Source organism: Rhipicephalus microplus, chromosome X (assembly GCF_043290135.1).
Source record: "Rhipicephalus microplus isolate Deutch F79 chromosome X, USDA_Rmic, whole genome shotgun sequence".
In the NCBI taxonomy this organism is placed as follows: Eukaryota; Metazoa; Arthropoda; class Arachnida; order Ixodida; family Ixodidae; genus Rhipicephalus; species Rhipicephalus microplus.
In genome coordinates this window covers 386,159,962-386,173,063 of record NC_134710.1, presented here as the reverse complement: position 1 = coordinate 386,173,063, position 13,102 = coordinate 386,159,962, and the positions used below count along the sequence as shown (strand labels likewise).

The following is a 13,102-nucleotide window of genomic DNA, read 5'->3' as shown; positions in this document are numbered from 1 at the left end:
GCTTCGCTTGTTTTGTTTTAAGACTTCACCTCAAGTAGGCAGCCCATTGCCTGAAATAGATTGGAGAATGACTAAAGTGCCCTTGGGAGCTACTTCAAGTCCTTTCCTATTGACTGCTACCTTGAAGCCCCACTTCAGGTGCAAAAAAATTGCTATCCTACGATGGCCGGCTATTACAAGACTCCATACACATGGATTATCTTCTCATTGGCACTTACACCATTGAACAAAGCATTCAAATGCACAAAGAGATAATTGAAATCTTCCCAGACGATTTGATGAGCATTCGTAAATTGGCCAGCAAAAACCCCGTTGCATCTGCCGTCTTCGACCAGAAATCACTTCTCCCGAAAAATCACTTTGCTCACATTAGGTACCTCTGAAAGTCCTGAGACGTTATTGGAACAAACAGGCGGATACCTTTTCGTTTAGCCAGCAGGATATCCTACAGGTTATAGAGGAGCATCAAATTACCAAACGCTCTGTGCTCCAGGCTGTTGCAAGGATCTATGACCCTTTGGGGTTTCTGTCACCCATTCTAGTAAAAGCGAAGATCTTCCCACAAGATATCTGGAGGGAAAACCTCGGCTGAAATGACACTATGCCAATGAAGCTATTAGGTATCTAGAAAAAGTGAAGCAAAGAGGTAGCCATGCTACATGAGCTCAGTATTTCATGGTTTCTCGCAGCGGGCAGCGAAGACGCTTCTCAAAAGGCAGAACTGCACATCGTTTCGGACGCAAATGAGTCAGCATACAGTGCTGCAGCCTACCTTCGTACCGTCGACTCAATTTGTACCGTCCACACTCACTCATGGTGGCAAACACCAGAGTTGCGTCGTTAAAGACGGTCACCTTGGCGAGGCTGGAATTGATGTCAGCTTTGCTTGCAGCCCGCTTATATGCCTACATCATCAATAACTGTGACCTGGACATTGGTGAAGTAACATTTTGGTCCAATTTTCAGATTAACCTATACTGGCTTGACAGGGCACCCGTTGCCTGGTAGGTATTTGCACGGGACACGACACAGGAGATCGGAAACTTGACAGAATATTCTCAATAGCAATTTTGTCTCGGAAAAGTAAACTTTGCAGATTTGATCCCCCGAGATTTGACTCTATACAAACTGAGCCTTTCACAATTTTAGTGGTATGCGCCTGGATGGCTTGCCTCGTCTCATACATTCTGTCGGTAATTCAGAGAAAAACTTGAACTCGAAAACTCTAGGCAGTTGCGACAGGTACAGAAAACAATATCCACGCTTTAACATGAGAACATCGGTGCCAAAGCTGATTGATAAAGAACAATTGAGCAGCCTCCGAAAGCTTGTAAGAGCAACGGCATGGGTTTTCCTTAATGCTAAAAAGTTGAAGAAAGAAAGTGATAGGTTCGAGAAGCTGCCTGCTGAAGAAATTTAACAGGCGGAGTGCTACTTCATTCGTGTACAACAGCTCACTTTGTTAACGAAGGCAATTGCGTCACAAAGTAAAACCCAATTTCTTCCCAAATACCAGTTGGACAATTAAGATTCTTCCTCGACCACAACTGGCTGCTTCGGTTACAAGGATAAGCTCTGATGACGGATGACTGATACGGTTCTCGCCATCTAATCCTCCTACTGAAAGACTCACCTGGTATGCCCCAGGATTGTTGTAATTAAACCCCTTCGTTTCTTGTAAGTGGAGTGAATTTCGGGGGTCCACTATACATCAAAGGGCATCACCATGACCACTCTTACATCACTATTTTTTGTTGTGCTGTAACACAAGCTGTTCACTTGGAACATGTTGAAGATTTACCGGCGGCAAATTTCTTTTGCGAACTTCGGAGATTCGTATCACATCGAGCCCTCGTCACATGATGTACAGCGAAAATAGAGAGTTATAGTATAGCGGGCTTACCGTGGTATCAGGTGTACCGTGATACAGGAATCGAAGTGCGCATGCGGAGATACGTACGTTACGAGTACCATTTACCGTACACGCGGTATTTTTCAGATTTAAGGTAGCGTAGGTGCACCTAGTGTGCGTAAACATGGCGGCGCTCTCGGACGCCCGCTTTGAAGTGATTTTGCGTAGTTGTTGGAATATTTAGCTTGTTCGCAGCTAACGACTGTATAAAATGGCTTCGCTTAACTTCAAGTAGCTTCGATGACCAAGTAATACGGATAAGTTGGCGTAGTTTTGAGATAGCTTGCCATTTCGAACGCGCCTAGGAATAACTACAAGATCAATGTAAACAAATCGGCAACGTAGATGCTTTCACGTTTTGTACGTGGTTCATACTTATTTACTTTTATTATCACAAAATAAACTTCTAACAATGCTTCGCGCGGTGGCATAGGCAAACATTCTCGTTTTATTTTCATTTTCACTGTTTAACTCATTACCCATCTAATAGGTGGCGCCACCATCCCACTTGGGGGCACGTAAACCACGTAAGCACTATTTCGCTAAACTATAAGACGCTGCCCACAATGAACGTTTGCTGCACGGTAGCTCCAATCCCTTAACCTACGCTTTCACGCTAGCGCTAAACTATAAATGTCTAATGCCCGAGCATTCGTCAAAACGTCCAAAGATCTACAGAAGCTCTGTCGAAAATTAGGCACCCCGATGTACTCGCATTTTTCTCTTCCTCGAATATTGAGTGGAAATTCATTTCCTCGAGTGCTGCTTGGTGGGGTGGATTTTACGAGACACTCGTACGTTCTGTGAAGACCTGCTTGAAGAAGATGCTTGGTCGACGTCTGGTCAATTAGAGCGAGTTGGTTACATTATTAACGAAAGTGGAAGCAGTAATAAATTCTCGGCCTTCAGCATATGTGTACAATGACGTGGAGAGGCCATACCCCCAATCTCCAGCAGATATTCTTGTTGGTAGAAGACTGACAACGCTACCACCTTACGACCTCAATATGAACACCGAGACGACGAACGATCAACTGAAGAAGCTTTGGAGCAAGAGAGAAGAGAATTTGCAAACTTTCTGGCCTCGTTGGTTAAAGGAGCACCTCAATGAACTCGGGAACTACACACTCAACGAAGCAAAAAGAAATTACATATTGAAGAAAGGCAATGTAGTTCTACTCGTAGAAAAACAGCGTCCAAGGCAAATGTGGTGCTTAGTTCTCATAGAAGAACTGCTCGGTGGACGGGACGGCATCTTCAGGACTTGCTCTCTACGCTTGCCTGACGGCACTGTGGTAAAGCGTCCTGCACAGCTACTGTAGCCATTGCAAGTCGCCTAGCGTCATCGGTCAGTGCGGGAGACTGTTGTGACTTCCTTTTTTTCATTTCTCGCAGCAGAAAAGCAGCCATCATCATTATTGAGCCTCCTCACTAGCTGGCGCTGGGCCTTGTGGCAGCGCTGGCTCACCCCTTTCTTATCCTTTCTTCTTGAGTTCGAATAAAGTCTTTTATCTAGAAGGCGTGTACTTTGCTCGATGTGAGCTGCGCCGGAGTAGTAAGGCTTCGAGGTCCAGCAACAGGCACATGAAAGGAAAGTCGACTGAGACAGTGTTATTAACACCGTGGAAACAACGAAAGTAAATTTAGAAATAAAATAATTGCCTATGAGTATTTTTATTGACCTAAAAAAGCTTTCAATCTCGTAAATCAAGACATATTGCTGCAGAAACTTGACAAGTATGGCATTCGTGGAGCACCATTAAGCCTTATCAGCTGGTATCTCACAAACCGGACACAGTATGTAGTTTTGAACCATATGACATTATCCCAAAAGACAACTAACAGAGGAATTCTCCAGGGTTCCAATTTAGGCCCCTTTTTTTCCTAGCATACATAAATTATATGCCCGAGTATGACTCAGAAGACCGCATTTTATATGCGGATGATAGCAATATGTTTCCCATAGCTGAAACGGCGACTGAGCTTTACATAAAAGGTAACGATGTCCTCATAAAGCTATCTAACTGACTCCATACTAATCACCCTCCAGCAAACACAACAAAAAGTAACTATATAGTAATAACTCCAAAAAAAGACGACTACTGAACACTACATTGTTGAATTTCAATAGCCTTCCTTTGCAACAAGTTACTCATATTAAGTTTCTCTGTGTCTATCTCGACAGTCAGTTAAACTGACAAACACATGCATGAAACAGCACTATCTATGAGAAGATACCAATATCGCATAAACTGCGTTACATTTTTTCCTTTGCACACCCTTCGCACACTCTATATCAGTTTCATACATTCACACATTACATATGCCGTTACAATATACGGACTCACATACTCCACCATTTAATTGCTGCTTATCGCAGCACAGAACACAGTGCTTCGAGGTATTTTCTTCCTAAAACGAACCGATTCAATTACATTCGCAAACTCGTTACATAACATTCTTCATGTGAAAAGATGCATTGATGACCTTGTTCTCGTATTGCTGTATAAAATCATGCATAAAATATACTGTGCCCTTCCGCAAAAATTAGTTATCAAAACACCCCATACCCGATACCATCAGTCACCTCCAGTACTTTAACCATTCAGAAGTCTCGCATCAAATAAAGATCATTTACATTCACACATACCGTACCACATCTTTAGAGCAAACTACCAGCAGACCTAACAAAACGCCAGTCGTTTACCTGTTGTGAAGTTTCCTTACATTGGTTCATGTTATTTTCACTTGTTTGATTTCTACCCCCATTTTATGCCCGTCATACTAGTTCCTTGCACACTCTAGCGTTTGTATTACTGAATACGACATAAGGGTCTCATTCACAACTCCTCTGTGAGTTGAGGGGCCCTGCCTTTTTAACGAAACTGATATACATATCTCCTTGTGAACTATAAATGAATTGAATTGAATGTGCCATTAGCAGAAGTTCTATGCACGAACTTTGTTAGGACTGGGCATTCACGTCACGACCAGAGCATTTCGTGAGAAACCTCTAATCATTCCAGGCAAGCCGTTTAACAACATGGCTTATTTCATAAGATCTACGTATTCATTAAATATAGCTACTCAGCCATATTATTTGTGCACTTTCTGTCTCAATGAGCGCTACACCCTTATGATGGCAGTCTTGTAGCAACCGTCGTATACTATGCCCTACGACGAACAACTTGAACTGAATCTGCAAGACACTGACATGATAATAAGCGGTTAGAACGCAATTGACACAGAGCTTGATACTATCTGCTATATTATTCTACCTCGTTATCGTGCTGCTGCATGACTACATCCCCGAAATTTGGCACATTTGGTCTAATTCACGCTATTTATTCTATCTCCTCTATCATTTCACAGAGTTTCCACGTGCCCGTCTTCTACCAAGACCACTTCTTTTCCCGTGGAAGGCCAGTAATACTGGTCACCTTCGTCACAAGCCCTTTGATCTCATAACCCACTCGCGCTGAGAAACTGAGAAAAAAGTATGACTTCAACCGTATCGACTTTCATTGAAGATAACGTGATTAAAACACGTGTGATTGGCGCCACCATTCCAGACGTCGACTTTGCAACCTTCTTCAGCGATGTCTGGCAGAAACACGCAGATCAGAAGGCGCTGGTAAGCGAGTTACTTTCATAATGTAGGGTGTTTTTGTCATCAGTACACACAATGGCCCAAAAACAATCTAAATTCTTTCTGATTGCAGTAGATTTGCATATAACCACCGGGTCAATAATAATGCTTAATTATGGTCCGCATATATGATAAAATATACCAACTATATGAAGGAGTCGCAACTGCACGCGTTGCTTGTACAAATATGCAGCGCAGTGTTAGGTAGACAGCGATAGCGCGTGGCCGACCTCCCTGGAAGGTTTTACAGTGGCGCTGAAGTTGCACATTTTCTAGTTATTAGGGTAAGACTTTGTGGTTCCTGCGAGTGCGCACCACCTCCTCTTGCTTGATCTTTCCCTTTCGATTTGCCCTTTGGGATATCAGCTTCGAATACAATAAGTGTCGCTACGGCTTGACAAACACTTTTTGAAATGTTCTTCGCTAAACCTAAGTAAGAGGAAAAAGAGAGCTTATTATAAAGGATGATGAGGGTGAAAACAAGCAATATGAAATGTTGCATGCTCATAGAAATGCCAAACTTTCTCCCTATAACTTGAAAATATGCCACGATTGGCCTTCCTACACAACCTTGCACTAAACTTGGCCATGTGCTCGCAAGGTGTAGCCCACGCATGTTGAGCGTAACAGCAGAGCAAAGAGAAAAATCCGCGTATCTCCACGAAGGGAATCACATACGAGAAGGTGAATCGTCGGACATCATATTAGCCAGTACTGAGCGTCGCCTCTTGTATTGTACATTAGGTGACATTTATAAAGTGTATAAATATATGTAAATTTATTTCGCCGTCCTGTGGTTTTAGGCAATTCAAAGAGGATATAGGAAATTGCTGGAGGAGAGAATATGCCTAGACTGTGAATTCAAGAACCGGCCATTTTGCCGGTTGAATGATACCACTTTTATGGTTAATTAGTCGGGGCATATAATAGTCCTCGTGCGCCTTTGTCTCACAGGTTTCTTCGAGAAGCCTCAACATCTAGGGACATTTTAGTATAGAATAACTCGTGAACGTTGCACTCGATAGCTTCCTTTCGGCGGGAACATTAATCTCTTGCCATATATTATGGCTACGTCTACGTTGAAATTTATTGTAAATTTGTGTGTGTGTGTGTGTGTGTGTGCGCGCGCGTGTGTCATACGTTTCGACTTTGGGGAACCAGCAGAGAATTTTATGCAGACATGGAGAGCCGCTTTGTCGAGCGCGGCCGGAAACGTTCGGACGTAAAAACAAATACTAACGTGAACTGTGTCCCCAAGCGCAATGACCGGACGACGAAATAAACGCTTCGAGATCGGCGTTATTCCCAAGTAACGCAGAATGTTATCCCATCGTTTAATGAAAGCGGACAGATGTCAGTCAGCAACGCTGCCTAAAAGCGCTTTACGTCCTGTTTTTTGATCACATGATAACGTTGCTTGTAACATTCAGGACGATATGGGAACGTCCGGGACCCCAATTTTAACATTAAGGCAATGTTTTCGCAACACACCAGCAACGTAATGTCAACATACCAGCAACGTGATGTCAGTATAACAACAACATGATGTCAACATTGCTGTGTGATGTGTTGACTTTCACGTGGCGTGCACGAAAATTTATACTACTGTGTGTGCATTATTAATAAAATGCTTGTTTACTTTTTACGAGAACAGCACCGATGCTTTAAGCTAGAAAAAAAGCTCTGGTATGGTGTGAAAAAGTGCAATATTAATGTCCTTGCACAAAAACTGTTCCCTAACAGCTTTTTATCAAGGCATTGGTAGATGAATAAACAAGTGGTGTTGGAACAGCCCAGCTATAAAAATGTCAGAACAGACTTTTGCATGTCGGTAAGACCAAAGAACATGCCGAAGTGGCTGAATGCCGTATGAAAAAAAAAGAAGACACTTTTTCGCGAAGATTACTTACTTTTTATTCATTTTTCGTTGTCAGAGAGTAAGATAAGAATGGGAGTGTTACAAAACACATTTTAAGCATTCAGTAATAAATATAAACAAGGCACGTTGCAAGTTTCTTTCATTCTATGTCAACTGTTGGGTCATAAAAAAATACAGGTGTAAGATGAAAACACAACTTGTTCATACAATCTTAGAAAAAGTTTGACAAAAAAGCTTTTATCTATAGTATTTACAATATCCGAGGGAAAACGAAAAGGCAAGTAAGATACTGGCGAAACTGTTAAGTGTTAAATACATAGGATGACACGAATACGATAGACAGCCATTGCCTTGTAGGTGATTTTCCAACAGTGATGCCTGCATTGTCTACAATGATGGTTGTCACTGCTGTTGACTGTCTATGTCATGATTTCTTGAACAGAGACATTATAGCGGCGTTGAAAAACTGGCACATCCCACTTAGGTACAGCTTGAAAATTTTGACGGAGCTTAAAAGGCTCAAAACAAACTTATTTTTACCAAAACAGAAAAACCTGCCGGCATCTGTGTAGGAAAACATGTTGCACATCAAAAAAAGCTTATCAGTTTGAAAGCAACTGAACTTTATAATTACTGTCTGACATGAATTCGGTACAAAGCTTCTGATTAATTGTGGCCGATTGATTAGATAAAAAATACGTCTTTGAAAGTTAAAGTAGCCTGTGCCTGGTCAGAAAAAGCGAAACGCGATCAGTAGAGCCTCTGCTCAGTGTAATTCACGCAAAACAGTGACCTCTCAGCCACAACCAAGCGAGAAATATTGATAACGAAACGAATACACAAGGCATGCAACTATTTTCTGTCAGTTGATTACCACGTTGTTGTCATTTAGTCCATTGGGCATAAATGAATGAACGGCCTTGACAACACTATGCTTGTTCATACAGTCCAGATTTTATTAGTTTGTATCTAGAGGATAGCTCAAGTTATCTTTAGATTGCTATGCGCTGCTCTGCACAACTGTCTAGTATTTTTCATTTAAGCATTTTTAGTATTGTGTGTGCCAATAATTTTTGCTTTTGAACTTCTTTGGATATGAAGGGTATGCAGCTTCCAACTTGATACACTGTAGCGAGTGGTTCTGAGCATCTTTGGAAAAGTGGCAAAGTACACTCACTTGTTTGCGGAAGGTATTAGGAGGGAAGTTGATTTTTCGAAGGTATTCAGAACGAGTATTATGACCGAGTACCGATTTCTCACAAAAATATAACACCATAAATGTCAACAACGGATACATATATAATCATACTTCTGGCCACAGGAACAGCAGCAGGCACAGGAAATGCAATATTTTAGAGTATAATGACAAATGGGCACGAACCTGCATCACAATCAGAGAAGCAACTAACTGCCATACCGCCACAACAGTTCACATGCCTAGTGAAGTTCACATATGCAAACTTAGCAGCATATAGAAGTTGCCAGTTTTTACTCGAGACTTTGCCAATGTGGTTGAACTAGAGTGAACAAGCTCGCCATGTCAGGGTACGCCAAAAAGGGGTACACTGTCGACGTACACTGTCGACGACGAAACAGCAACTGAAGGGTGATGGCTGTGACGACCGTGAAACAAGCCATGATGTGAGGTAATAAGTTAGATATTAGGGCCTGCATAATGAAGAGCCAATGATTAGACCCATATTAGTGCTTCTCAAGTAAATAAAATAAATAAATGGGAACACTTCTTTAAAAAATGCAGATAATCGGCTGACAAAATCTGTCTGCAACATCCTATGAAAGATGTGCCAGGACTGACAGAAAGCTATGTAACAATCCAGCAATGAAAAACACAGCAGTGAGGAAACATAAATAGTGTAGACATGAAATTTGTCGAGCTTTATTTTGAGCTGAATCGTTGGCTCCTTACTCATTTATGATGGCAAAGAATCAACACTTCGAGCTTATTCACGGTCTTATTTCAGTTTTTCAGCTCAAACATATTCAGTCTACCTAGTTATTTTTAGGGTGGCGATGTTCGTTGAGTTAATATAAATGATGCACAAAAAATTGTTAGTAGTTTTAAATTGCCATATATTATGGTGCTTACCAAACAGACGGCATTGACAGCGTAGTATTTCTTTCTGTCACTCCTGATCAGCTGCATTGGTGGCAAAGTAAGATGAATTTCTGCTGCTCATTTTCTTCTTCCGACACGTGCATATGTTCCTGAAACAAAATAAAAAAATTCATCCAAAACATCAAAATCAAATTATCAGCACGTCTTTTGGTGCACCACGGTATGAAGAAGAGTTATAACTATGGAGCAGACCTAAAAACGTTCCAAAAGACAGGCCAGTTCATGAATAAAATATAGACTCGTACTTAACACAGCAAAATGTAGCGAAAACCACGTACACGTTTCGCAAAATATGCCGGTGGCATCCTCAGTATGCCCTGGAACCAAATGAGCGGAGGTTACACAGTTTGCTGCTTGTCTCGTATGTCGCTTAGCATGCGGCCGCGGTTGCTGTCGCACGCCAACTTGCCTTACTAATGAATCACGACTCGAGAAAAATTCTCTTGCCCCACATTTGTTCCCGAGCTAGCGTTGTCTCATTACTGAAGTCGAAACCATGTCCCGTTGTCGAGCAGTGTTCGACGAGTTTTGTTTTATATTGCGTGGCATGGGTGGCTTTTGCAATGTCTGCTTTTTTGCTGCTTCAGCCCTGTTGGTCTCTTCCTGCCTATTTCACTCATGCTTGTGGTGACGGATACATAAGCGATCAGTGCTTGAAGTCATATAGGTGGAAAACGTGGTTGGTGAATCGTAACGAATTCATTATCCGAGCAGCTATAACAATGACACCCAGAAGCACATGCAAAGGGGAACAAGGAGTGTGCCGTGAGAAAACAAAAAACCCGTTGTTTATGTCCTTTCCGTAAAGTTTCTCGGCTATGTTCGAATAGCACTACGCCCACTGGGAATGAAGCAATTTTGAAGCCCCATTGTACCTTGGTAAACGTTCTCTCTAAGCTCACAGACAGCACCCCTGCGAACGATCCCAACAGGGTTATTTACAGGTTTCTGTGCGGTGGCTGCGACACCACTTTTATCAGCAAAACTGGCAGAAAGTGGTCAATGAGTTTTGAATAAATATAAAGGGGACATAACAAAAGCCACCCATTCTCAGACAAAACTCGTCAAACACTGCTTGAAAATGGGGCATGCCTTCGACTTCCATAATTGGACGACGCTGGCTCGAGAACAAAATAAAGGGAAGAGAAAGCATTTCGAGTTGTAATTAGACCGTCGTGACCAGTCATCGGGCAACAACAATCACGGCCTTCATACGGATGGGTAAACACATATGAGACAATCAGTGAATTTGGTCACCTCCACACATTTGGTGCCACTGCACACTGAGGATGCCACACTCATAGGAGGAGAAATGTTTGTGTAGTTTTGGTTAAAACTTTGTGCAAAGTCAGAGTACATATTGTAATCACTAAGGAGCAGAGTTTTATTTCCAGGTTACTTTGATATATGTTCAAATATTTCCACAGAAAAATATACTCAAACAAAAACAAATATTTATAGACTTGCTTTCTATCTTCGCGTACATAATTCCCTCCTGAGGCAAAATAAACATTGCTACTCAGCATTCATGCCATGTGTTGACTACTGATAATCTACCATCCCATAAAATTTTATTGTCAGTCAGCTATTTTTTGGAAATTGTTATCTATGGGTCTCTTCTATTCGGCTACACCACCTGTGTTAATTCAAGAAGTGCAACAGTTGACCACAAAATTTTTGGTTAGTAGTTAGCTCAACGAGTGCTACTCACTCTATCAGATTGCTCCTTCTAAATTTAAAGCATCAAAACAAACGTGATCAAATTTCACGCTTTTGCGTTAAGTGAAATTTCCGAATTTTTTTTAGGAATAGCACAAGCTTGGATTTTGGCTTCACACTTTATCCAATAAGAATGAAAAATTATGTACTTCCTCGTCATGGAGACACTGTATCAGTGGCTTCGCAGAGGCATTGCCTTGAATATCGTGTTAAGCTGCAAATTCAGAACTAAACATGGCTAATTCAGGTACAACGCCTAATCTTCGTTATAGTGGTATATCTTGTGTTAGCAACATTTTGTCTCGTGCAAAGCAACAGCATACCTGCATTTCACGACATTTCGCTTACAACATACGATCTCACTCAAATAACTCTAATATGCATCACTTTATAATGCCTCTGTCAGAGCTTAAAGCATACTGAACAAAAAGAGGGAAAAAAGGACGAAAGCATCAAAATTGCACTTGAGAACAGCTTCTGTTCCAATAAACTATTTACTTCCAGCGTTTCTGAAGATTTGCCAGTATTTTTGAAACATTGCTAGCAGGCCGCAGCTGGACACCACTCTTTGTGAGGCAGCACCTTGATGAAAATTGTCTGACGTCCCTGCTGTATATGTAAGCTTCCTGTTCTGCTACTTCCCTTTCTCCAATTTTGCTTTACATCGTACACTCTTCTTTCAACAGAAGTGCTAAGATGGCCCCCTTTTCGAGGCTTTACTCTCCAGTCGGTAACATTATTCACTGCCTGTGCATGTCATATTCGTTCTATAAACTCTACAGAGGGAATGTAGTGAGTTGAGAGACACGAGCAATAGCTGGCGAGGTTTGTAAGCTCGTTTCAGGGAATGTAAATGTCACCTCTTGTACTTGATGTGGCAGTTTGTAAAAGAACACCAGAGCAGATGACACGTGCTCTGGCGTTCCATTTAACAGAGTTTTTTAACCCCTCTGAACATATACCGCGGGTGTTTCGCATGGTCCGTTTGATACTTATGTCACTACACACAGAAGCTACAAGGAAAACTATATTTTACTACTCCCTGGCTATCATTACACAAAGCACCTTTTTTATGCCTTGGAGTTAGCAAAACAAATGGTGATTTTATAGTCATAATCGGTGGAAAGAATTGGGCAGCCAAAACATCACTAGCCTCATGCAACGCTGAACAGAGGTATCGGTTGCAACTTTCTTTTTCTTCCTCACATAGCTACTTGAAACCTTCAAGAATATAAATGGGGATCGGGGTGACATCGGTCATCATGTGGTGCAAGCATGGTGAGCAGACAGAGGGAAAAATTGGGTCAAGCAGCGCAACATTCGTACTTAGAGGGCAGTCTCACACTTACATACACGAATGCAGTGCTCAAATTTAGTGAACCATATGAGAGTCGATTCTTTCAGCTATAAGACGAGTTCCCCTCTCGCTGCAAATAAATAGTAAGACCGATTCAAATTGTACCCATTGAACCTTGAACAACAAATCTAGTGATATTATATTCACTTAAATTTCTAATCCAAAAAGTAGGTATTTAATTTGATGTGCCTTAGGTAGTATTCAATGCACTGTGAAAAGTTAATATTATTCGTGCGCTCTTACAAAATGAACAGCACAATACACATGGTAGGGAAAGTTCAGAAAGCTTATCAAGCGCGAAAAGCACCTGACGCTGTCTACAAAAATGCTTAATAAAATCATTGATGGACATCACAGATAACCAAAATTTTTTGAAATAATGACGTCATCACGTGACATTGACGCTTGGTCTAAATTGGGGAGTTCCCCGAGAAACTGACAAACCACAT

At 41.6% G+C, this 13,102-nt stretch overlaps 1 protein-coding gene across 2 annotated transcripts in view; it reads left to right on the top strand.

Annotated features, from left to right (window-relative positions):
* Window positions 1-13,102, top strand: part of LOC142776431 (luciferin 4-monooxygenase-like) — a 134,972-nt gene that overhangs the window by 26,747 nt on the left and 95,123 nt on the right. For both annotated transcript variants that reach the window (XM_075880072.1, XM_075880071.1), the window contains exon 2: window positions 5,285-5,546. In XM_075880072.1, the coding sequence (XP_075736187.1) occupies window positions 5,412-5,546 (135 nt within the window). In that variant the 5' untranslated portion in view covers window positions 5,285-5,411. The remainder of the gene's footprint in view (window positions 1-5,284; window positions 5,547-13,102) is intronic.